General features: G+C 43.7%; 1 protein-coding gene and 1 long non-coding RNA gene across 6 annotated transcripts; one reads left to right on the top strand and one right to left on the bottom strand.

Moving 5' to 3' along the window:
• Window positions 1-23,327, bottom strand: TOM1L1 (target of myb1 like 1 membrane trafficking protein). Of its 5 annotated transcripts, none has more exons than XM_021414728.1 (15): window positions 23,168-23,327; window positions 23,007-23,091; window positions 20,940-21,018; window positions 15,490-15,639; window positions 14,946-15,065; window positions 12,978-13,079; window positions 12,177-12,293; window positions 8,892-9,025; window positions 5,911-5,971; window positions 4,395-4,515; window positions 3,711-3,807; window positions 3,136-3,196; window positions 2,763-2,850; window positions 2,419-2,491; window positions 1-1,087 (listed from the first exon to the last, which is right to left on the bottom strand). In XM_021414728.1, exons 1-15 carry the CDS (start codon window positions 23,223-23,225, stop codon window positions 1,021-1,023), a joined length of 1,413 nt encoding a protein of 470 aa, XP_021270403.1. In that variant the 5' UTR covers window positions 23,226-23,327; the 3' UTR covers window positions 1-1,020. The 5 variants fall into 5 exon arrangements, with proteins under 5 accessions (XP_021270403.1, XP_021270402.1, XP_021270404.1 ...); XM_021414727.1 differs by having other exon boundaries at window positions 12,978-13,082; XM_021414729.1 differs by lacking the exons at window positions 23,007-23,091; window positions 23,168-23,327 and adding an exon at window positions 22,488-22,917 and having other exon boundaries at window positions 12,978-13,082.
• On the top strand, window positions 21,025-25,816 carry LOC110407257. Its single transcript, XR_002443836.1, has 2 exons — window positions 21,025-22,419; window positions 23,993-25,816. It is a non-coding gene; the product is annotated as an uncharacterized LOC110407257 (long non-coding RNA).

Here is a 25,816-nt window from a genome sequence, read left to right on the forward strand (position 1 = left end):
TTAACTACTCAGTAAGCATTTGCTTTTATTTGGAATTCTATGCTACAAAAATTCCTTAAGGCTTAAGTGTTTGTACCACTTAAACAGATAACAGTGAACACTTAAAACACAGTACTTAAAGATGAAGTTAGCTTATCAGCTATGAACGTGAACCAAGTTCTCAAATTTTTTATCAATTACAAATTCAGAGAACTATATCTGTTAAAGTGCAGATTTTACATTCAGCATTAAAATAGACAAGGCACTTAAATTATTAAGAGAGAAAAACAGGTTTAGACAATTTGATTAAAATAAACGGATAACTAATGCTCATGTACACTGTAGATGAATAATTTTCCTTCACCAGAACAACAAGCTCTGCAGGGCAGAAACACTGGATAAAATATTGATCTCCTTCCAATATTTACTAAGTGACCAGGACATGGCAACACAGAAGTGTTTTCTGCTCTGATAATCGCAGATGACAGCACCGGATGTCCCTGCTCAGGTTCTTAGCAAGACAAAAATCCTATTATTTTGTGGGGTTTCACAAAGAAAACAACATCTGTATTCAGAATGTAAATGTAAGAAAATGATAACTGTATACCTTGTATATCTATCAAGAGGCTCAATTTTAGAGAAGTCCTACATTTAAAAAAAAAAAAATTATATATTTCTAGGGGGAGAATTTCACAGACATCAGCACGGCCAAAACAGAAATAGGATTATGTAGTATGAAGAACAGATTAAGATGGAAGAAAAGCTTTCTCCTATAGCTGCAAGAGTGCTTTTAATTTACTTGTTTCAGATGTCAAGTGTTACTTCATACTTTGGAAATTATATTTTAAAGGCCACAATACTTAAAAAACATAGTAATCATGTAAGTCACCTTGAATAATACACAGTTGAACACTTAAGACGAATTCTCAAGGTGTGGATCCAAGTACGTATCCACTGCTCATTGTTCTGTTGTTCACGTGTACGTTACAGGAAGCAGTGCCCAGCAGCACCAGAGTAACTTGTGTATTCAGACCTCCACCTTCAGCATTCTGAATTCTTTTCAACTTCTGGCTTCAGCAGAGCCGCATCAATTTCTTCATAAATCACTCTGAAAGAAGAGGAACAGGGCAACTCTTATGTCACAATTTTATTTAGACAAACTGCACCAGTTAAATCCTGCCTGGGAGTTTATGTTGTTTATGTAGTTTACCTATTAGAGTAGCATCAGCTGCAGGATGCCCAGCTTTCCACAGAAGCAAGGAGCCCATCCTGCGATGTCTGTGATTATATGTTGACTGAGATACCTCTGGAAATGGTCACTTTCGATTAAATAAACATGACTGCAAAATGCAAATGGCCTCCATGCCATGAGACATGTAATTACTACAGTAGTTTAATAAATAAACGAAAGCTTTGTTGAGATTCTTCTGCCTCGTAATTTGACGGTTCCTCGTAAGTTTTGTGTGGATGACTCAATTTTTCTCAATTTACTGGTAAAAAGGAGAGCTCTGCCACGTGGTTAATTTATACAAGTTTTCTGCCTCTGGCGAGGCCCAGCTTGCATTGGTTGCTTATATTTTAAATTCAGGATTTTCTTGAGATTCAGCAAAACATTAAAAAAAAGAAAAAAAGGTTGTTATGAACAGAAATTACTTCATAGAATGACGATATGTTTTAGTTTGGAGGGGACCTTTAACGATAATCTGGTCCAACCCTTTGCCACAGGTAGTGACATCTTTCACTAGATCAGCAGCTCCAACCCCAGTCTAACCTGACTTCAAACTCTTCCTATGGCTGGGCAACTTGTTCCAGTGTCCCACTTTAAAAGATTCCTCCCTTATGTCCAGCCCAAATCTACTCTCTTTCTGTTTAAAACCATTATCCCTTGTCCTGTGCCTAGAGGCCCTGGTAAAAACTCATTATCCACCTTCCTTACAAGACCCCTTTACGTACTGGAAGGCCACAGTACAGGGTCCCCAAAGCCTCTTCTCCAAGTTAAGCCACCGCAACCCTCAGCCTTTATAGGAGCGGTGTTCCAGCCCTCTGATCATTTTCATGTCCTTCCTCTACACGTACGAGTTACTTGCTCCAGAACTGCGTGTGTAGAAACATCAACCAGCTTCCTCCACTGCAGCCCAACTGTGTTTCATTCACCTCTTCCTATCACTGAATAGGATTTTAGTAGATAGTTTTTGATATAGCACTACTTCACCATTTTTGCAAATGCTGATTACTGAGCACACTACAGGACTCTATTTCTTAATTAGTTAAGTAAGGCATATTAAAAAAAAGCCCATTATATATTGGCAGTGCAACTGGTCGCTTAACTCAGTCTAAACAGTATGGTCTGTCTTCTCACTCAGAAGAAAAAAGCCATCCCAAAAGCCTTTTTGCCTTTGGCACCTAAGAGAACTGTAAATTACTTTAAAAACTACTTACTCTGTAGGAGCCAAAGGGTCAAATTCCATTATCTCGTAGTAATGAGGTGACTGCAACTTGTTCTTCGATGCAGCTGAAGGGTAAATACAGAGAGATAAATCCAGATTTAAACATAACCAAAAGCACATTTTATGAATGTTACTTTTTTATTTCTTTCTGAAACAAGCAGATTATCTAGTATTTGGTTGCTTTAAATACTAAAATGGGCAGAGAAACCATGAACTATATGAGTTTTTGTCAGTGTTTGATGCTGCTCTAGTCTTTAACAGACATTATATGAAGCACTTAAGTGCTAACAAGAAAATAAATCTGCACAGAAGTTACGTGGTCTGCAGTATTATTACCTGCTGGTGATGGTCCGTTTGATGATGTAGTATGTCCAGCCTGCAGATTTACTGGATTCAAAGGAACTGGGCTTAGAAGAGTTGCCAGCTGAGGAAATCAAGCAAAACAACGCATAAATCTATGAGAAACTGCTGACTTATCTTTAGACTCTCAGACTAAACCAGGTGAATTCTAAAGGTAGGCCAGCATTTATAATTCTAACTAATCTCCCTTCCCCACACAATTAAGTTGGCACGGCCACAAAATATGGAGCATTCCCTGATGACAGTGACACAGAGCAGATCCCTGTATCCCATTTGGACAGCAGTCAGGGAAAATCCTTCTGACACTTGCCAGCAAAGAACAATTACTCTGAAGATGAGTGCTACTCACATTGCTATATGTATGTCCAGCTGGGGTGCTTACACTATTGTTTTGTGCTTCAGTTGCAAATCTAGGAGAGAGTAACACATTGAAAGTAACCGAGAAACTATTACAATTAAATATTCTGATCACTGCATTATTTTACCTGCTGTGCTGTCTCTACCTGAAGTAACAACTGAGAGCAGCACGAGCAAGTGTTCCATTTATGTAATAGGTGGTAAACTGCAAGGATTCCTTTTCCTATTTTAAACTGCTCTTCTTGGTCTGTACAATTCATCTGTTTCTCCCTTTAACTACAGCACTGGCAAGACTCAAGCTGAAAATCAATATACATCTCAAGTATGTTGAGATAAGTATATGGTTATGCCCATTTAAAAGGTGCTTCAGGGTTAGTATATATTTTAAGCATGTTAAGCAATGTCTAGCACAAGGAGTTTTCACTTTTCTACTGGACTGATCTGTAGAAGCATTAAATAACTTTTTTTTTTCCACAGCTTTCCATAAAAATTCTTTGTCAGTTACAGCAGACTAATAGTTCTGATTATCTGTTATCTGCTCTCACTTCTTGATAGGAGATTACTCACGGGAATTGCTGAGCTTTCACAGCAGCCGCTAAATCTAGCTGAGGATAAATGGATGGATGGTGCCTTTTTGTATCTTCAGGGTGTGCAGATATGGAATCTGAAATTCAAAGTGATATTTAATGATCATTTCAGCGTTACTGAGCAAATGTTCCTTACTTGTACTATGAGCAATGAAGTTTTGTTTGGAAGGCATATAAAGAATACAGGACTAATTGTGTTTATCGCAACAAAGACAAAATTATAACCCAAAGGAGGAGATTTAGTTGCTCCTTGCGCTATGGCAGAAGTCTGAAGTCAGAGGAGGGAAAGCACCCTTCTCAAAGGGAACTGCTGTCAACATCAAATGCCTCCTTGAGAAAACGTAGGAAATCAAGAGTAAGAGAAAAGAACATCTCCATTTCTTTCCTCCAAGCCTTCAGAACAAGCAGCTATCACATTGCTTCATAAAGAATGTTCTTCTGTTCACATTGAAATGCAAGACTAAGGTCACTGCTCTCACTCTAAAAAAATCAGAAGGAACCTTACACCATCTTGTATTTTTTTTTTAATACACACACCCAAATTCTCATGTTTCTTCAGCTTATGGATTATCTCTCTTTCAGGGAACTTCTTGATCCCTCCACTAAGCTCATATTGGTTTGTTTTAGGAAATCAGACTGCCAGGGAAACACATTCACCACTTACTGGGGCCTGGAAACTGAGATGCTGCAGGGTCAGTCCCCAGCACTGCAGCCACAGGAGATGGAGAATCTGTACAGAGGCCAAGGAGATCACTTGAGGGAGCAGACGGCTGCTTCCTGTACAGCTTAACATTCAAAGAGAAAGAAAGTTATTAAGAAAAGATTAGAATAAAAAGGAACATGTAGTTTTAAGTAAGCTGTCATTTTTACAGAACATACACGTTTGGAATCAGGTTTGTTACTAAGAATTACTAAGTCACTAACTAAATGCTACTAAGTGTCAGCGATATCAGATTTATTTCTTTATTGAGTGGGTGGGGGGGTGTGGAAGTGCTAGCTAATGGACCAGAGAAGATTTCCAGATAACACACATTTCAGCAAGGTTCCCACTGCAAAGTGGAAGGAAAACAACTCCACAGTAGGAAATGGAACTGACTCAGCTCCAAAGCGTAACTGTGAGTTTGTTCAGACATGGATCTTCGACATTCGTATTACTTACCGGGGCTATTTTGTTTTGATAAATACTTAGGAAATGGATATTTTTCCAGTTTCGATTTTGGCAGGAAAAGTTCAAAATCACAACATTTCCCAGAGCACAGGAAAAAGGTTTCCCTTGTTTCTCTGTGAAAGTGTGAGAATTAAAGACGCAGCCAAAGTTTTTAATCAAAATCACATGCCTGAATCATATATGGGTTTGGCCACACCAGACTGAGAGAAAAAAAATCCATTTTAAGCATGGAAATACCTGGATAATATAAAAATGCACATACTGCACCATTCAGACCATTCATTAATCCTACAGTGCAAAATCATCGAGCAAAATCATCTACCTACATAACCAGGCTGCAGCAACAGCAGATTTTCCAAGGAAAACAGCATTGTGTTCTACCTTTCTTTAATAACTATCAGCTGTATTCCAGCTTTCACAAAGCAGTCATTTTCCTACTGAGTCCTGGATGACTGTGCAATTATGGCTTAGGAGAAGCTGAAATGTGCAAAGCTACTTTGGACAATGTAATTAACAACCATAATTATCAATCAGTAAAGGCCGGTCAGATTTGCTACAATCCATTATTCAGAACTCAGAAAAGGCTTTGACTGCAGAGGGAAAAAAAAACACCATCAGTAACAGTGAATTCTGATCGTGTAACAGCATTTTAGTCTATAAATGTTTACAGAGAATAAAAGAAACATTACAGTTTCTCACTTCATGTATGGCAGATAATTGTGCTTAGCTATAAAGGTAATAAAATTCAAAGAAATCTCTCACTGTCTCATTTTCCTTGATCAAGCTTCCACCTGAAATTTGACATTGTTTTTTGCTTTAGTTAAATCTGCATGAAATTCTGCAAGTGCAACTTGTGAGAAGAGCAGCATCATCTGCTGCAGACAGCAGGCTGTACCTCTCTATTTGAGAATAAAAGCACTGCTTGTGCAATAAAAAACCCTATTTTTCACAATGAAGAGCAAATGGAATGTTTGTAGTCCTGCAGCTCATAAGTTCATCCATCATTACTCACCTCTTCACGTTCACGCTGTATTCTCTGATTCTCCAAAAATCGAACTCTGTTTCGAGAGAACCTGTTGAAATGCCAAAGCTAGATGTTCGTCCTGACATTTCCGTCACGCGCTGCATATCAAACTGGCAGCTGTAACCCAAGTCTGATCAGCAAAGGACTGTGGAGAGGCCCACATCGAGCACTATGGGTACTTTGCTCCAGGGCGCTCGTCTCCACACTGGCAATGGAACTCACTCTACTCCCCCAGCGACCTGCACGGCCCCAGTTGGGCTCACTTCTGGGGACCACCTTCCATTTCTTCCAACACAAAACCACGGCACAGCTGACCACAGTCTGCCTCCGTCCGTGCCAGACACGTGCTGGTGAACACGTGCTGCGTCAAACCCGACTCCCTCCCCTCAGCTGCATCCCAGGAAGCCTGCTGTCCTCAGAGGACCCCACGTTCCCTCATGCTCCTGCCCAGGACACAGCATGTGCCTCCTCTGGGACGCAGCCTTCATTAATTCAGGCATTTTAATTGAGGAAAAAAAAAAAAACAACCGAAAACAAAAATTCCTGCAAAATATATTTATGTACTGAGTGCCATAATGGTGCTACACTGGGTCCAGAGGAGTTAGATGAATATCAGCACCTTAAGGCCAATCTGTTACAGAAGTAAAGGTCTGAACTGGCACGGATATGAGGCTGGCACACATTGCACTTGGTGTGCAGGGCTACCACACTGGTGAGGCCCACAAAGATGACATGAACACATGGAGCAGGAGGAAAAAACCTTTCCAACAGCAGAACAAGCATTTGCCTGAAATACACTAAGAACAGAAAAGTTGCTAGGGCCACTAGAGGGAGTCCTCATTACATCCACGAGGCCAGCTTGTTTCACAGCGGTGACTGCTCCCCATTTAATTTAGACTCTACATGAATAATCAGAAACAGAGAATGCAGCATGACTCATCTTCAAACAATGCACACAGTATGGAACAGATGCAGCTGGTTAAAATAAGTTTGTCTTACACATCTCATTGTTCAGAGGGACCTCCAAAGCACAAACCTTCTGCAACAAGCATTAATCAAATAAATCTTAATACTTAACCAACTCTCACGTGCAAAGGCATCTGCACTCAGGAAGACTTGTTACATGTAAACCACAGCATCACGGTGCTAAGAGGCACAGCCTTCTGCCCAGTTTCACAATGGCCTATTAATTGTTCCTTCAATCACCTGCTGAGTCTTCCAGAAGGAATTTTTCTAATTATGCCCACAAGCTGCTGTTCACAATTCACGAGGTTCATGGCATTGCCAGCACTCATCAGTCTTAATAAAAACATAAGCCCACCTCTGACTAAAGTGGATTTACAGAAACTGAACAGAACTCTGGTTTTACTTGACTGAAATGAAGAACTTCCTAAAGCATGAACAGAATTCTTTTGAGACAGTTACTGCAACATGTGACAACGCTGCTGTAGGCAGAATTGAGGACAAGTGAAAACTAAACGTTGTCACAACTGGGCCTAAAGTTTGTGCCACGAGGCTTAGAAGAATAAGTGCAATTTTTAGTACAGCATTCAGAAGGAGTCTAAAAAGAAAAGATGATGGAACTCTCTAAATCTGCCACATTAAATCATAAGAACTGCTGAATGACAGCAGTCTACTGGAAAAGCTGGGAGCAGGATGGATCCCGGAGTAACTCACACTGAAGAACAAGAGCCAAGCTGTGGATTTCACTGTCTGCTCAGAAGGGAAAAGATATCTAGCTGTTAGCTCAGAAGCACTCTGGAAGTTCATCCAACTCCCATCTCTTTGTCTTCCATGATTTGAACAGAGGTCTTACAAAGTCACTGTTACTGAAACACAGATGAGACAAATACCTGATGGAAAGGCCCTTTGTCTCCTCTTCCCTGCACCACCTTAATGCCTTCTACTGCATTTCTCTCCATTTCCATGTGTTAGAACAAAGTAAAGGATAAGTCTGTTCATGGCATTCTGTGAAAGGACTGCTGCCAGAAAAATGAGTCTCTTCAATGCCAATCTATCGACTGACTTAAGAGGTAAGGGATGGAGGAACGTGTGAAGGACCAAAGGACTTCAGTTCACCCAAATCCCATAACTGAGCTCCTCGGGTCTCCTTGGAAGATCCTGTCTTCCACATGCATGAAGCAAGGGTAAAGTCTTCAATTTTCTCCTGAAAATGCATTATGCAGTTGATGCATAATGATTTCTAAAATACTTCCTAGCCAAGAAGGACATAAACTACTGAGCACGGAAGGCTCATGCCCATTAAACAAGAATATTCTCCACAAGTACATTCACTATGGCATTTTGGGGGAAAGTACTGGAATTCTGAGTTTACATTTCATTTCATTTTTGCCAGCACCTCATCATGCTGCCACTGACACAACAAGCAAATATACAAGATGTCAACACGAGCGCTGCAGCGCTTCCATGCGTGAAGAAACATTCCGTGCTGCAAGGCTGGTAGAACAGCTTGTTTCGATTCAGTTGAGAAAAGCAAGTGACTCTCTTCAGCATGCAATAAAGCAGAACGCTATTCCATGGCCAATTTCTACAGGAAAGCTGTCAAAATTGTTCAGAAAGGACAGTGAATATTCTTCCCTGGAAGCGTCTACACTTAAATGTAAGGACCATCACCAGGACCCAAAGATTTGTAGCAGGTTGATGGCAAATCCACTGTGCTTGATGATTAAGGAACACCAAATTCCAAAACGATTTTTGTGTGCCTCCATCTCACTTCCTGCCTATGCTGTTAACTTGTTTTTCCACATTCTGATGGTTTTGTAACTACCGTTATTAACTGCTTATGAAGTGCTCAGGGGAAGGCAAACAGATTATTTGCTCCTGTTATCACATTTGTTTTCTGGATGTATGGAAAAATCTGCCTCCTTGGGAAAACTCAGCACTAGGCTGTCTGTACCCACCAGGTGTGCTCAGGACACCAAACGTGAGGACAGAGGTCCTGCACTTGCCTTTCATGTCCCAGGAGAACATTATTCAGATCTTCATTTACTTGTATTAACTCAACTATCACATCTTCATTCTCCACCGTCACCAACAACTCCATGATCCGCTCCTGCATCATCCGGCACGTCTTATACAGCTTCTGCCCAAAGAAGGGGAAGAAAAAAATAAAATCAGAAGTCACAACCGAGTTCTCCTAATTTCTCAGTTTTGGAGAAGAACGATAAGACAACTGAGTACAGGAGACTTGCAGGTCACGTCCCTTAATTTATACCAACCGCACGCATACCAAGCATTGCAAATAGCGTGATTTTCATGTCTTTGATCTCTGCGAGGCCAGGCTGACAACTCCTATCATCAAACCAGCACTCCTACCCCTACCAGCCCCTACCGACGACCTACCTTCATTTCTGAGGATGCATCTGTCTCTAAAGTCTAAATTACAAATTGCAAAATAATGAAGACCCCTCTGGGTGATGCAGAGTAAATTTGATTTGAGCCTGATTGAAGCTGATTAAACTCAGTAGGATACTTCACATGAATGTAATGAATGTGATCCAGGTTCAACATCTGCTTGAAGAAAAGACAATGGTAGTCTAAAGGAGAAAGTGCTCTGTGACATGACCGTCTAGCTCCAGCTCTTCCTCTCAGTGGGGAAGCCTGGATGCACCTCATCCCTGCACTTTCTCATGAAGTGGCACAAACCTAGCAGAATCAGCTGATGCCATACTGATGAGATTTTTTGGAGCAGGATGTTGCATTATTGCCAGCTGAAATGGCGGTTAGTTTATTTGCATTTCTCTCCCCTGCAGATTTTGCCTGTTCAAAGAAACAAATTCTTTAGTGTCAGGAGCTTCATCTTAGCCAAGATTCTTTTTCCCACAGTGTATTTTTGCAAATGCTGGCTGGCTCTGCTTAAGGGAAAAAAAAAAAAAAAAAAAAGGGGATGGGGAAATACTGTTTGCACACTGCTATTCAGAAAGTGCTCTGGTATTATTTTCAAACTGTTCTCATTTTTCTCAAGGAACATATGCTCTGTGTAATTTTTTAATTTATTATGTAAAAAGAAATGTTTCGCCCCTTCGCCAAATCTGCACATGGATTACGCATTACTTTATCTCTTGGTATTGTATCTTCACAGCCCAGGATAGAACACACAAAAATGTATGCAGTTCAATGCATACAATTAAATTTTAAACCTCTTCAGCTCCACATCTTACTACCTTATCCCCACCTCAAAAACGTGTATTTCTTATGAATCCGTTCCACAGGCAGACAAGTTTCTTTGTAAAAACAAATATGCAAAGAAGTAGTAAATTGGGATGGCTCATTTTGAGGGTGAGTTTGTAGGTTTTGCCCCGACTCACCACAAAGCGTGTACTCTAGTGTTCTGAAAATTGGAATTCACAACAAAGGACTGCCAGCGAATACAAAGCCAGCAGGGATCCCAATGAACTTGTGCCAGTGTTCACCACCTGACGATCTGGGCCTTAATTCCCACACATCCATCAAATACGTCTGTTCACCACCCAGTACAAACGTCTGTGGCTCTTTCAGCTGATACTGGGCTTTTGCTACTCTTCAAATCCTGCTACTGGTAAGCACAATATTTCAGGTGAGATCTCCTATCCTCAGCCTTGTCTAGAACAGGGTGGGGTGGAAGCAGTCGCTCACCAAACTGCAGAACCAAACATACGTTGCACTGACAAAGTTTACCCTGTTACAGGCTTTTTTTATTCAGAGACCCTGGATAATCAGAAGGGCTGATACTCATCTCTCCCTCTCACTCAGAGCCTAAACAAAGAGCTCTTTTAACAAAAGACTTTGTTCTCCAACAACAAAAGCCTAATACAAGAAATCCAGGTAAAGCCGCAAGCAAACATGCATGTTAAACATGGTTAAAGAAACAGGCTGGCCATGCTTAATGTTCTGTACCACTTAGTGCATGGAGGAAAAGAACAGAAAGAACAACAATGAAATTAACATAGAAGGAATGAGTTTTTAGTCACTCCCCCACAAATGGAACTCCACACCCTGTCCTCAAACTTTTGCCAACAGTTTTATTACTGGGAGTGTCAATAAGAATCCACTGGTTTACTGTGGACAACCTAGTATGCGCGCCCGCATGCAGAAGGGCTGCTCTGTAGGAGCCAGGATACGAAAGGCACCTTCCTTGTTTCACAGCTGAAATATCCCTGGTCCACCAGCCCTTCCTCCTTGGGCTTGCAGCTCTACAGATCTCTGCCAGAGACAATGGTGGAGGGACCCGGAATTTCCTGGGGAGCAGAAACCCAGAGATTGATTCTGTCTCCCATCTGGTTCCCACCCAGCAGCAGTGCTGCCTGTCATTACAGATGAGACACAGCGGCCAACTAGCGCTGTCTCCCCAAGTCTCAACCTTCAGCTGAGAACCAGTGCATAAAAGGATGCAACTGAACTGAGTAGCCCTGAAGGCAAACCAACAGAACCCAGGAAAAGTTCCCTGCAAAGGAAGAATTCTCCACACCAAAGTCGTGTAAAAATCAGATCAGTTCTTCAATGCATTTATGCTGACAAATTACCACAAACGCTTCCTTGTCACAGAATTTTGGAGCTAAGTTTAGAAAAAGAAGGATACGAGAAACTTTCTTCTTTCCTTCAGAAATCATGAAACATCAAGACGTCCATTTAACATAAACCACTGTCAAAATGCTCAAGTAATGCCACATTTTAAGTTTCTAAAATAGAAAAAGTGTGAGCAAGTAGTTCTTACGCATCTCTCACTATCAAATCTAAACTTGACTATTGCAATGCGCTACTTCAGGCTACGCTTCAAGAGCACGCGGCTTCATCTATTGCACAGCAAGCTCCCAGGCTTTGAGGTCATGTACACAAAGCCAATGCTTCGTATCTTCACTGTCCTTCAGTTTGCCTTTAAGGTATCAGTAATAATAAAGAGAGCTCTGAAAACTCCAGGACGGATATGAGAGAGATTGTGTCATCGCCTGTTTTCCCAGTAGGCAACTGCGCTCACCTGGAATGTTTCTCAGGGCTGTTTGACAGAACATGCTTCACAGAGAATGCTCCATTATGAAATTCCTTTGCCCTTGGAAGTCCCTAGAGCTTAAATTTACATTGCAAGCTGCATTGTCCCTTGATGACAGGAGACAAGAGAAGCTGAGCAAAATCAGAGGCAGAAACTTGATGTTGGTTTGATTTTGCAGTCTAACTTCAGATGTTACAAGAAAGGATGCAACGTATCCTAAAATCAAATCTGTTCAATTTAATAGCCCTACCAGTGAGTTACCTCATACCTGTAAAAGATTCATATCATCTGGATTTTCGGAGCCAGGAACATTTTCTTTCAATATTGATGACATGACTCTCACATTCATTTTCGCCATATCCAGCTCACTGTACAGTTTCCCAATCTGTTCAGTTCAACAGGACAGAATATTGCGCAGGTGAACAGAGTAAGCAAAGTAATTCTTAACTCTAGTATGTATTTTCTTCCCCATTAGGCATAATATGGGTCTAATTAGCATTAATTTACGCCAGTGACATTCTATGGAAATTAGCTCAGTTTTATTTTTATTTTTTTTACATCCAGTCACACTAAGACCTAAGCCCAATAGTACTACTGGTTTCCCATACATTTAGTGCCTCTCTTAATACGAGAGACTTCTTTTTAGTTAACTACAGGCCAAGTGGGATCAGAAGTAAACTGTCCTCTCCTTTCTGCTTTTAAGTACAATCTCCTCACACAAGTCTTATCCCAAAATAAGTTTGGCTTTCTCACTTATCTCTGAAGTATCTTCCATCAACTTCATAACATCCTCATGGGAGATCATTAGAAATTCTTATGCTCAAGTGAATGATTCCACTTTCTGGCTGGGTACAGCCTGGCATTTACCCAAGTGATTTCTGCATGCTTCGCTCTGGCAAATCACCGTATAAAACATCTTTAGGAGAACAAATTGAAAGCCATGAATACAGAGCCACGCTTCTTGAAATGATGGTTCCTTCTAGTAGCCCTGACCTACGATGCTGAAATCGCACGCTACCAATGTACTTCAAGTGGAACATCCCTCCCTTCCAAACCGGTGGTACCGTACCTGTTCAGGTGTCAACAGTAACGTTGGGCCCACGGGAAGAGGCAACAAAGAACGTTTTTGGGGATTAGCAGAAGATGGTGATGACTTTGCAGGAGGTGAGGACTGCTAAAAGACAAAAGAGCGGAGTTTGCGTTAACAGAAGAATAGGAACTGACTTCCAGATGAGAGCATTATCATCATCTGTCAGACCAGACAACCAGGCATTAGCTTTCACATAATCAATGTTGATCAAGTTCTATTTGTAACAATAAGCGTAATAGCTAGTTTGTAATGAAATCAGGTTGGAATTTGGGAATGTTTTTAAATGGGTTTGCTTAGTAAATTCCATCACAGATAAAATAGGAATGGCTAAGAACAAGCTCTCTCTCCTTGACCTCTGAAGCCATCTAACAGTGAGTCCTTCCTTAAGCACAACTGCAGTTTCACAACTATGGGTGGTTTAGAATACGTTCACACTTGGAAGTCTGGGGGGTTTCACTTGTATTACAATTGAACCGACTGCAGTAGAAGACAACCCGGCACAAGACCATATACACCATGTCCTTAATCTCATAGAGACTGAGCTAAAAATTGTATTCAGGTCTGCTGCAGCTTAGATCAACAGATGGTTGGCAACAGAACTTAATGGACAGAAATATGCGGCAGACAGAATTGTCTCCTAACGCAACCGGTAAGGAAAAGAATGTTGACCAGTGAAAGCATTTTCTTTCAATTGTTCAAAATTGTTCAAATGCAGCTTGTTCAAACAGCCTTAAATATACAAGTTTTTGCATATTTCACTGTTCAGTCATTAAATCAAACTCGATGTAACGAAATCCTTCCTGTCTACGCTGATTACAGTCATCTAACTCTGTAATTGCAAGGCTGCACCCAAAGGTGAACGGCTTTTGCATATCCTATGTCTTGTGAAAACTTTTCTAATAGGAAACAAATTCTGGAAATAATTGCTGTAAAGCATGTATTGCATTTTCAGTCAATGTCCCATGCTCAAGCCATATTTACATTTAATGTATCCCAGATGCTACACAATGGTATTTATCATATATATGCTGAAACAAAAAGGCAGAAATCAGCAACAGAGTCAGACATTACTGAATGTAAGTTATGCAAACAGCTATAGAGAGATACAAACAGACGTCTCTTGCAGATTTGTACCTCTCTCAGCTTAAAATTAAAAACAGACAACGCTCCAGGGAGACGTTACTGCAGCTTTCTAATACCTAACAGAGGCCTACAAGAAAGATGGGAGGAGACTCCTTACCAGGTGCGTAGTGACAGGACAAAGTGTCATGATTTTAAATTAAAACAGGGTACGTTTAGATTAAATATTAGGAAGAAATTATTTACTGTGTGTGTGGTGAGGCACTGGATCAGCCTGCCTAGAAAGGCTGCGAATGTCCCCTCCCTGGAAGTGTTCAAAGTCAAACTGGATGAGACCTTGGGCAATCTGACCTAGTGGGAGGTGTTCCTTCCCATGGTAAGGGGATGGCACTAGATGTTTAAGGTCCCTTTCCAACCCATGCTATTCTACAATTCTTTGAATGCTCAGATTCTGAATGGTATGTGTTTTCATGAAAATCTTACACATTTTAGTTACAGCTTTCAAAAGCCGACAAGTTTCAAGCACTCAGCTCTCATTCATTTTGAAGTAAACAGGATGCCCACATTTTTTAAATGCTTTGGAAGTCTCGAGACAGATATTTCCTTTTTGAGAGCATATCCACTATTCCGTGGTTTGAAATAAAAGACACTATTATATAGGACAGGTTTCTTTGTTGTTATCTTAGCTGCTATAATTGAAACTGATTTCTGCTCACATGCTTAAGTAGATTGGTCATACACTGCCCTGGAGCATTTAGAAAACAAAACAAAAACATACACACCTCCTGTGTCTACAGAGCTCATACAATTAACATATCCTGCTTCTGATTTACTATGGATTAACGAGGCATCCCTGTGTATCCCCACCTTAGTCCCTCCTTTGCTGGCATCAGAAGATGGAAACTCCACTCCTTTCTTCAGCAATTCTAGATAAACTTCTTTTACTTCGGACACATCCACCATTCCTTGGAACCCTCGGGCCCATACCTGGTTTTGAAATAACAGTAACAGTCACAGAAACAGACAGTCAGTGGGGGCAGAGAAACTCTTCTAAAACATACAATCCTAAGGGCAGTTTCTCCACATGAACAGCACGTTTTCTGTCTCTCCCTGCTCCAGCTAGCTCCAATTTAAAACACGAGGAACACTGCAAAACTCTCAAGTTCCCTCTCACCCTGCTTACAACCACAGAGGGGAGCACATACGCAGACTGAGAGGGGAATATAAAAGGTAGAGGCTGACAGTTTTCCAGGACTCTTTCTAGTTTTTTTTTTGTCTTCTGCTCTGTGCTACTCCTGCACGAAGCTGAAGAACAAAGCCCACGTAAGAGGTTTCCGTGATTACACTGCAGGAGAGAAATGAGATGCATAGGAGCAGAGAGACAAGCACTCCCTGTTTACTTCAGGCTTACCATGATAAAGGTCAGGATTTTCTCCTGCAAGTCGATGGGCAGGTTGTATCTGGGATTCAGCAGCTTCACCAGCTTGTCCTTGCAGAAGTCCTTCTTCACAACTAAAGACTGGAACCTTGGACCACAGTTCTGCATACACATGTCAAGCAGCTGCAACCACAAGAAGCTTCTGTTACAAAGATGTAAGGAAAAGAAAAACTTTAATTTATTCCAGGGTGTTGAGGGGAAAGAGCACTAATGGATATGAACAGATTATTGCCAGCAGTTTCACGATGTTGTCTGAGGAAGTTACTGCAGGGAAACAAAAGTTCACTGCGTGCACTTCTATCCCTATGCACATACAAAATGGAATGGGTTACCCAGAATTAAACTATTTTTAACAGCGAAGCACAGTCAGGCTTGTTTCCATGTCACAGCAGTTACTGAACATGCCATACCTTAACGGTGTGAAATCTGTCCACAGCCTGAAAAAAATAACTCGTACAGATTCAGTAAAACAATTAATTCAACGCCTAGCAAACAGGTACCCTGGCCTGGCAGATTCTGAAGAGCTCTGCAGGAGAAGAAAACAAGCGTACTAAAAGCCTCTCTCCTAATCTGTCCTCTGAAGTGAGAGACTAATGAAAAAACAGAAAAGAACAAATTCAACAACCCAGAGTACAATTTCTCCATGTGTTTTAAAGGTCACATTGATTTGAAATAGAGCGGGTGAATTGTTCCAATTGTCAGATTCATCTCCACGAAAGCAGTCTGCTTTCCAAACTGCCTGGAACGCTCAGAATGGGATCTCTGCAAGCAGCACGTCCGTGCTATCAAACAGTGCATGGCATCGTGACATTACACCGCTCCCTCGTGCGCCTGGAGGGGGCTGGCTGCGATTCCCTTGTTACAGAAGAGATATCAAAGGCTGCCAGTACATCCCAACCACCTGGAATCGGGCCAGTACAGGTTTTGTTAGAGAGCTGGGTCTGATCAGAATCAGAACTCATCTTACCTGGCATAAAACTAGAGATCAACTAAGGTACTACAATGCTCCATCCAAAGAAAAAACAGTCACTTGCGCTTTCCACTCGTCAACATTGTCTTTACTTTCTTGATTTAAGAGAGGGTGGAAAGATGAAAGCAAAGGGCAGAATTCACAAAAGTTTGCAGAATGTTGTGGTTTTAGAGGCACAAAACTTCCCCAGAATCATGCAGCAGGCAGAATGCATTCACAAAAGGATACAACGATTGTAAGGCTGCTACTGTAACCACGATCAAAGCAGGTAAGCATGCTCTCCTACCCACAGCGGACTCTATTTGGCTATGTTGAAGTTGTTTTAGTAACTAGTTTTCTGCCTCAGGACTTGAGGATTTCTCTCCCAGTGCTATCAGGAACTTAGGGGAGAAGCGGCTCAAGACCAGAAGAAAATCTATTGCTGAAATAAAAAGAGAACAGAACAAAGAGATGCTGGCAGACTGCTGTGCAAAAAACAGATAATTACCACAAAATCTTGGCTGGAATCATTATTTTTCACAAGCACTTGAAACACATGCTAATAAGCCAAGTCATCTGCCTGTGCAGGACTTCAAAGATGGCTGGTGTAAAACATTTCCAACCCAGTGCATGGGAAATTTGGTATGCGATTCTCTATTACTAATTTTTTGTATATGGGACTGAGTATTTACCCTCTCAACAAAAGTACTGAAGCTAAAGGACTAGACACTCCATTCAATTAGGCCAGTTCAGCCCATTTGCTTCTTGTGAAACCAAGCTGGTGCAAAAAATCCAAGAATTTGACTATTTTTAAACAGACCATTCATGAACAAGGCACCTTCATACTAACAGCACCTTGAATTAGAATGTCAGTATGGTTATTTATCATTGTAAATAGGACTTCATTTTCCTGAGATCCACTGGAGCGAATGGACCCAAGGTGGCCAAGCCAAGCGCTGCAGCATATAGCACAATGGAATCTCAATATGCACGCGTTCTAATAACAGAACTGGTAAATTAACTCGAATCAACCCATTAACCTTCCTCTAAACGAGGGGCAGGATCTGAGGACTGCTGGAACAGGCAACGCTGCTATGTTCCAGGCTAGCTGATACCAGGCAACCAGTTGAGGAGCTCTGCACTGAGTGAGGAGTGGGGAGAACCACACAATCAAAGCCCTGGGGGTCACAGAACACCAACACAAAGCTGAGGTGACAGAGGGCACCTGAGCAGACATGAGGGCAAACTGTTAAAAACTGAAAGGCAGAAATGAACATGGCAGAAGCTACTGGAGATAACAGAAGAAAAGCAAACTATGTTCTTATCAATAGAGACCTTGCTCAGAATTCTGTAGGACTAACTGCTCGTCTCAGGCAGCCACAGAGGAGGCCCATAAAGTGACACTGAGTCTACAACGCACAGCAATGTCCTACTGAGCAGAATTTTTGAAGGCCAAGACACTAAAAGAAACCTGCACAGGCTGCTTCTCAGCTGCCATTCGCTACTTACAATGTAGCAGCCATACAGACTTTACCGAGATTTTGCATTCCTAAATATTGATTTTTCACAGACTGTCATGAACTTTTCAAATAATGTGAAATAACAATGAAATATAGATTTCTTTTGCTGCCACTCAATATCTTTTAGTTTTCCTCTTTGTCTGTATGTACCATAAAGTGCAACGTGATCTTACACTTCTGCTTTAAGTGCATGCGTGTGTGTTAACCAGGTGCACAGAGGGACACATTTAATAAACTACCTCCCCATAAGCTGTTCAGTTCCTAAGGCCTCACAAGATTCAGAACAGGGGCACTGCAGTAAATGCTTTAAAAAAACAAAAAAAACAAGGGACATTTGTAGAGACACTGAACAGGTGTCTCAGCATTCACTACGTAAACAGATTTTACACAACCAAAGCTTATTAATGTGTCACGGAACCGGGCCAAACGCCCGTAAACCGTTGACAACAAGTCAGATAACACACACAGACTCTGCTGGATTCCTGCCTGAACGTTCTAATCCTCCTCATTCCGTGATTGTGCAATCAGCACTGCCAAGCCTGATCTCTTGGCTTTATCAAGGAGAGCACGAAGCGGCTTCAAGGCCTGGCTCGCACACACCTTGATCCGCGTGACTCCACAAGCACCAGGTAACTTCCCTCGATCAGAGTACAAGCAGTTAGGCCACAGCCAACACATTACGCAGCTGGCACTCACCTTTCCTCCTGCAAGCAAATAAACACATGTCTAAGACAGAGGAGGAAGACAACACTGCTGAGATTTAACATGTCTGGATGACAGAATCAGGCCTAACCCATGCAGTGGTGTTACTTCAGACACAGACTTTCACGTTTCAGTCTGTGTGCGTTCCCTGAGAGGGATCTGCTTAAGAAGCAGTCTTATTAAGAAGACAATTCCAGAATTTCAAGGTTGAATAAACAAATGTGGATCAAAGTATATTTCAAAGGAAAAGTGGCTCTGAGACCTGTTGCCTTCTTAGACACATCCAGGAGAAACGTAGGCTGGAGAGAGAATTAGATGCAGAGTCTCAAAAGCAGGAAGACAGCATTTACTGCAAGAAAGACAGGCAATAAGGCACAGCTCATCAAAAGAGAGAGCTCTTGTTTTTGTAGAAATCTGGGAGAAATCAAAGAATTTTTAAAAGGTAATGGTTGAGGGTGGGGCCTCTGCTGGTTTGTTCATTAGGAAGTGAAAATTACTTGTTTTCCATTTGCGATGACTTATTGTTCCAATCCAAGAACTTCAAAAGGAGAAACAGGAACAATGCCATTAATGCAATCAAGAACGTAAAAAGGAAAAACAGCCCAGAGAAGGACCAGCTTGGGAACAAAGGAGTTAAAAGTCATCCATGGTTAGCAAGGAGGCCATCAAAGGGAAAGTTTCGCACACACTGAACTGATAGTAGTCAGGGCAGAGAAGGAGAAAAAGTAAGGGAGCCTGGAGTACAGGAAGAGGAAAGGACAGAAAGTCTTACATAAGAACAAAAGTGGGAAGAGAGTTCAATGTGAGTGGGTGAGAACACGCGTGGAGAAGGAGACTGAAACTGTAAAGAGGCTGTGAGAAAGTGGTGGACCAGAAGTACCACTGAAACCTGGTACACATTCCACCTGCAAGCAAACAGAATAAGCTTCCAAGTAAACACGATAAAGTTCTTCCTTGCACACAACTGAAATAAGAGCTTGTTGGGTATGTCTGCAGGGTAAATATCCTGATAAGGGCTCCTAAACCTAAGTACTGGGCCCTCCAAACTCCAGCTGACTGCATCAGAGGACCGAGGTGCACAAGGACTGTGGAAGAAAGCAAGCAGAGCTGATACAGGGATTGCAGTTACAGTGGAAACCAAGTGTTTCTGTTATGCAAACACGTGGAACACACAGAAAGGTGACTCATGAGACAGTGGAGGAGGAAACTGGGAAAGAAGTGCGGAAGTGGAATGAGCTGAAGGCATACACTGGTATGTTCAGCACATTTGTCTGCCTCTCGAACTTGTCCAGTGGCACTTAGGCAATTGCTAACTGACCTACAATTCAACACTATCAATCACCTATCTTCCTTAATCACCTCTCATATATTGATATAGATAATGATTTTGCACAACAAATACCAAAGCTGTGAGCAGTACTCAGAGCGTAATGCAGACGAACCTCTACACCCTTAAAAAAGAAAATAGTTTAACAGCCTGTAACACAAACTGCTGCTTCTCACAGCTGCACTACTGTCAGCCAGGAGAAACTCAGGTGGGGACCTCTGGATTTATGACAGTGTCAGGAACTTCTCCCTACTGCTCACCTTACCAGTGCAGTGCAGAACAGAGAACATCAGCATGCTCCAGTAAATCTTAAACCGACTGAAATCATAACTCTTCCCCAAACTCTAGGAAAGCTCAAAACCAGTGCCACGTTCTGAAGGCTGGGAAATCTCAAGTGAGGATGTTCCCTTCACCCCAATCTTTAGCCACAACATCTGAATCTTGCAAAGCTTATCCTGTGCCTTGCTCCCTCACTTAATTCACCACTGTTTCCCCTTCATTCAGATCTTGTCTATTTACAAAACAGATTACACACATTGTACAACACAACCTAAGGTACTTAGTTTAACCAAGCTCACCACGAGGTGAGTAACAGAAGGGTAAACCTAGCTTGTATGCCATGTCCTCAGCTCTGTGGCTTTCACAAACAGGGGAGGTGCTCACACAGCGACAGCCACTGGAGTAAATATGAACCAGACTACTCCTACCAGCTACAGGCTTAAAAAAACCCACGAAAAGCAGCAGTAAATTTAGGAAAAACGAACACCAGCCAACCATCAGATCTACACTGGTAGAGCTATTCACACAAGCAACAAAGACAGAAAACGCCCTGGAGAGCCATATCAGTGCCAATTTGCATGTCACCTTATCATTTAAAATGCTTTCTGTCTTAGCATCCAGTTAACATAAATACAGCTGTACTTACAGACAGGGTGAGCCTGATCTCCTTATGGTTACAGTTTTTTGAAAGCTTTTTCTTTAACGCTTTGACTGCATCCTTAGGCCTGTGACGAGACATTACATAGAAAAGGTTACCAGAGAAATTAAATTATTTTTCCAGCTCATAACTTCATCCAAAACCCCACAATACTGGCCTGAGACTGGGGCCATCCCTGTATTTACACCCACTTAAAAACAGAGTAATTTCCCCACTGATTTTGGTAAAATTACTTCAGCAACGAGCAAGGGTAACAAAGCAGCAAATCAGGAGCGTTACTGCAGACTGTGCATCACTCCTGAGATTTGTGCAGAGAAGTGAAGTTATTCTTTGCAGGGCCTCCTTCAAAACCACATCATTTCACTGCTGCACCGTAGGTTTACTCATCCAGAACAGACAACGTCCTTTGCTATAGAAAGGAACAGAAATCGCCAACTGAATGAAGACTCGGCTCGTACCTATTTTTCAAACATGATTTTATCAAAAAATATTCTCCTGGGAGTGCTGCAAGAAGCAGGGGTGTCTTGGCCAACCCCCAGTCTTTTAATTGCTGGATGCTTTTAACTAATCTGAGTAATTACCATGTACAGACAGACAACTCATTCCACCCAAGAGAGTGGCACTTCCATTACAGTCTTTCTCATTTCTATATATACTCCCCATATCTGTTAACTATCTATGTAGGAGGAAAAGGGTGGAAGACGGTATCAAGCTTATCACATGTGGGAAACAATTTTGACTGATTAATATGGGCTATGTATAGTGTACCCAGAAATTACAGCTATTAGGGCCAGCTCAGCGCTCGTCATCAACAAAAACAAGACGTCCCCAAATCTCTTTAGGATCTCTGTGGAATCTAAGATGGAACCATACGCACACACTGAACATGTCCATTAGAAAAAAGAAATCTTTGTTGAACATATTACCAGGTCGATTAACTTAAACGGGTGTTTACCATTACCGCGTTTTGTTCAGTTTCAAAGCTCCGCTGCACTTTATGGGAAAAAAGCAGTGATTTCTTATCTTTGTTTCAATCCTACGGCCATACCCCGCAGGGTCAGCAGACCACCAAGCCACAGTGATGGATGGAGGGGAGAGGAAAACCTCCCCCTGCAGAAAGCGACGCCGCTGTCCTACTCCTGCTTCTCTCTCTCTGCAGCATCTGGAAATGCCCTGCTCAGGGGTTGGGTATTACATTAAAATAACAACTTGTCTAATTAGATACAGCAGTTCTGCTGTTCCTAATATCCTGTTACAGACTGGGACTAGCAGTAGTTGCCTAGGAGGAAGCTTTAAGGAGCTGCTCTGTAAGCATAAGCTGTGCACAAGAGGAAGTAGTTCATTATAAAAGCTCTGTTGCATAGAAACTCCACATAAAAACTACCACAGAGGGTCAGAACGTGCTGTAGCTCATGGCGGTGACTGGGCAGGAGTTACCACTGACCCCCCGAAGCTCTCAGAGTCACAGGTGAGAGATGACATCGGGAAAAATGAAAGGAGGGAAAACTTGCTAGAAAAGAAGATACGGAGGCGTACCTTGTTCCCCTGGACAAAGCTTTCCAGCAGCGTTAAACCGTGCCCCTGCCTGCGAGTGCTGGCAACGTGCGTGCCAGCCGGTCCCGCACGGAGCTCGCTTCCCCTGCCCGTGCCGCGGGGCCGGGGCCACTCCGCTAACACCGCTGCTGGGGCCCGGCGGCCTCGGGTTCCATCAGCAGATGCGGTTTAGCACCTGAGCAGCCAGAGGCCGCCGGACTTTTCCCAGCTGGGGCTCGGCAGGGCACGGGGCCGTTCTGCCCGACGAGAGGCACGGGCTGCACGAAAAGAGCACGCAACCCGCGCTGCCACCTCTCCCCAGCGCTCGCCAACGGCCCGCAGCTCTGACCCACGGCCCCGGCACACGGGCAGAACTCCTCCCGAGGAGCTGGGGCCGCCCGCTGCCCGCCCTTCGGGCGCCGGTACGCACGCACCGCCCGTCAGAGCGCCGGGGCTGCCCGGGATGCGGGGCGGGTGGCGGCCCCTGGACCCCGCCGCGCCCGCAGCCCCGGCCCCGCTCACCCCTCCTCCGTGGCGTTGATCACGTCGCAGATGTGCATGAATTGTCCCCACTCCTCCGTCTGCAGCGATCCGAACGTCGCCCGGTCTGTAAGGCCGAGGGGCACCGCGGTCACCGGCGGGACTCGACCGGCACGCGGCGCTCCCCCCGCCCCGCTACTCACCCACCAGGCTCCCCACGGCGGTGCCGAACGGGTCCTTGGGCGCCTTCCCGAAGGCCATGGCCGCTGCCTCCGCGGGGCAGCCCCCTCCCGAGCGGCCCCGTCCCGCCGGGCGCTCCTTCCCTTCCCTTCCCTTCCTTTCCCGGGCCGGGGCGGAGCCGCCCGCAGGTAACAGCGGCGGGGCGGCCGCGATCACGTGCGGGAGCGGAGCGGGCCGGGCAGCACCGCCCCGCGGGGCAGAGCCTCAGCGCCGCTCCGGCCCGGGGAGCTGCCCCTCTGGCCGCGGGACGAGACCCGCCCGCCGTCGCGGAGGCTCCGCAGCAGCTTCTTGCACGGGACCGAGCAGCGCGGAGCACGGGAAGCCCGGCACGGAGCGAGGAGCCGCGGCGCGGAGCTGCTCGGAGCCGCCTGCTGGCGGCCGGCACTCGGAGGAGAACTTCACGGAAGAAACGCCACGAGCTGCCTAGCAGCGCTCACACGGGTCGGGTCTGCGGGAGAAAGAACAGGTTTGGGGAGAAAGAACAGGTTTTGGCAGAACGCTGTAAAACTCGGCTGTAGGAGCCAGGCGTTAGGGCTTGAGGTAGGAGCACGCAGAAAACCAGGAATTTTCAAAACGCACCTAAGCAGAATGCACGCTTTCAAACTGGTATCTGCAGCCATGCCCGGATGGCGTTGATGGCACGGTTCATGCACGCTAAAGGAGCGCTGCAAACAGCGAGGCCGAGGAGCTGCAGCCTGCACGCCGCGCACCACTGCCACGGCACCGGGCTGACACGCTCCTGCTGCGCTCACGCGTTTGCACGAGCACGGGCGTCCTCTGTTGCACAGGTGGAACAGGAGCTGACGCAGATCCCAGAGAAGCAGGGAAGGAACAGTGCGCGCAAGTCCCGTCCCCGCTGTCACCCCACGTGCTCTGTGGAACCGCGTGCGCGTTGCCACGTGTGGGCCCTTCTCGCTGCGATTACTGCCAGTGACTTGCACTGTGCCGCTCCGTCACAAGTTTGACTTCATCTCAGACCTAGACAATGCTCGGGAGCAAACGCGGCATGAATGAAAATGAAAACCTCAACTGCAGTTTTTGTTGACTGTGAGTTGTAATTATTTCAGTATCAAACAAACATGGAATCACATTAACCTTCGCTTGAGTGCAGCTTAATCAGTCACAGTCAAAACACGATATAACCAAGTAAGTCATTTGCCTGGCATTAGAATTTCATGAACTAACAAAGCTGTCTTTGCGCTGATGAGCGCTCTTCCCAGGATGAACGCACTCTGCACGCATCCATGGCCCCACCTGCAGGGCAGGCCCAGCACCTCCACAAGTCACCGACCAACTTGCCTCTGAGTTCTTGCATTTACAGCATACTCGTGAACCAAATCTTTTCCCTCACACTTTCAATAATAAATGAGCTTAATCACACAGCTTGGTGTGGTTTCAGCTTGAGACTTTTCCTAATGAACTCCTCGATTTTCTATGCTTCCGCTCTCCTCCGTTTCTACCAGCATCCAAAGCAGGACTTTGTTTATCCTCGGCTGCAGAATATTGAAAGACATCCTCTAAACTCAGTGTTTCATTCACTCTTTACTGCCTAAACTCAAATAAGGGCCTATTCAAACGAGCCCTTGTTAAACCTGCAACGTGAGTCAGCTCTCGTTTCAGAGAGCATATTTTATTGAGCTGCTCAGGGGAAAAGATTAATGAAGCCTTTTTTTCATTGGAATTTACTGCTTAGAGTTACTCATTGAGATCAGCTGCTGGCACCGACCTAAGAACGCCCGGGGGTTTGGGAATGGCCCCGCAGGAGGCACACACCCGGCCCCGGCCATCACAGAGCCCTGCTGCACTCCGGGCACTCTTACTGCTGCTGCGGCCATAGCATTACACTTAATGACTATTATTAAGGGACACAGTATGTAGAAGAGTGTTATAAAAAGAAAGGAGAACAAGCCTCCAAGAAAACCAGGAGAGAATCCCAAGCACGCACAAGCGTGTTCAGTCGCACCAAGAATGTGCTGAAAAATGACTTCCAGCTTCTTCGAAGTGCCCATGAAGTTCAGGTTCTGCTTTGCCTTAGTAGATGCATCAAATATCTCACATTTGGAATTGAGAACCAAAGTGGGATTTCACTTCTAAATTTTATGTGATTTTTAAAAATCCTCATCAAATGCCAAGGAGGCTCTTTGGGTTTCAGGGGCCTTGTTCTCATCAGCTCAGCGGTAGCAGAGATCTACAGACTTTGGGAGATGCTTGCACTGCTCGCAGTGAGCTCACTGGCAATAAGACAAATAGCTTCTCTTTGCAAAATGTTTTGGGAAAAAAGGGTGTCCTGTGGCATCATCTGCATCTACCCCTTGATGTATTATGTTATTAGCATGTATTATACCAGCGTAAGCAGGCTTGTCAGTGCAGTTTTATTTGTACTAGATACTGTTGATGCTGTGACAGAAAACAAATCCCTAATTGCCAGAGCTATCCTGAGATTTTTTCCCCCTCTAGTTTTGCTGGGTTTACAGTTTGTATATCATTAAGTTGTAAAGTCAGAGGTTTGCATTATTTAATCTCCAGTCTTATTTTCAAGGACTTGTGTACACATACAACAGAGTATTTCACGTGAACAGCTCTCCTACTCATAAACTGATCTATGATATTGA

Source organism: Numida meleagris, chromosome 17 (genome assembly GCF_002078875.1).
Source record: "Numida meleagris isolate 19003 breed g44 Domestic line chromosome 17, NumMel1.0, whole genome shotgun sequence".
NCBI classification, from domain to species: domain Eukaryota; kingdom Metazoa; phylum Chordata; class Aves; order Galliformes; family Numididae; genus Numida; species Numida meleagris.

What these genes read in the sequence shown, in the direction of transcription:
- TOM1L1 (XM_021414727.1), bottom strand. Translation starts at nt 23,225, where the DNA reads ATGGCCTTCGGGAAGGCGCCCAAGGACCCGTTCGGCACCGCCGTGGGG. An exon ending in CGCCGTGGGGAGCCTGGTGG is followed by an intron (nt 23,092 to 23,167) that starts GTGAGTAGCGGG and finishes TCGGCCTTACAG; the next exon opens with ACCGGGCGACGTTCGGATCG. An exon ending in AAATCCTGACCTTTATCATG is followed by an intron (nt 15,066 to 15,489) that starts GTAAGCCTGAAG and finishes TTTCAAAACCAG; the next exon opens with GTATGGGCCCGAGGGTTCCA.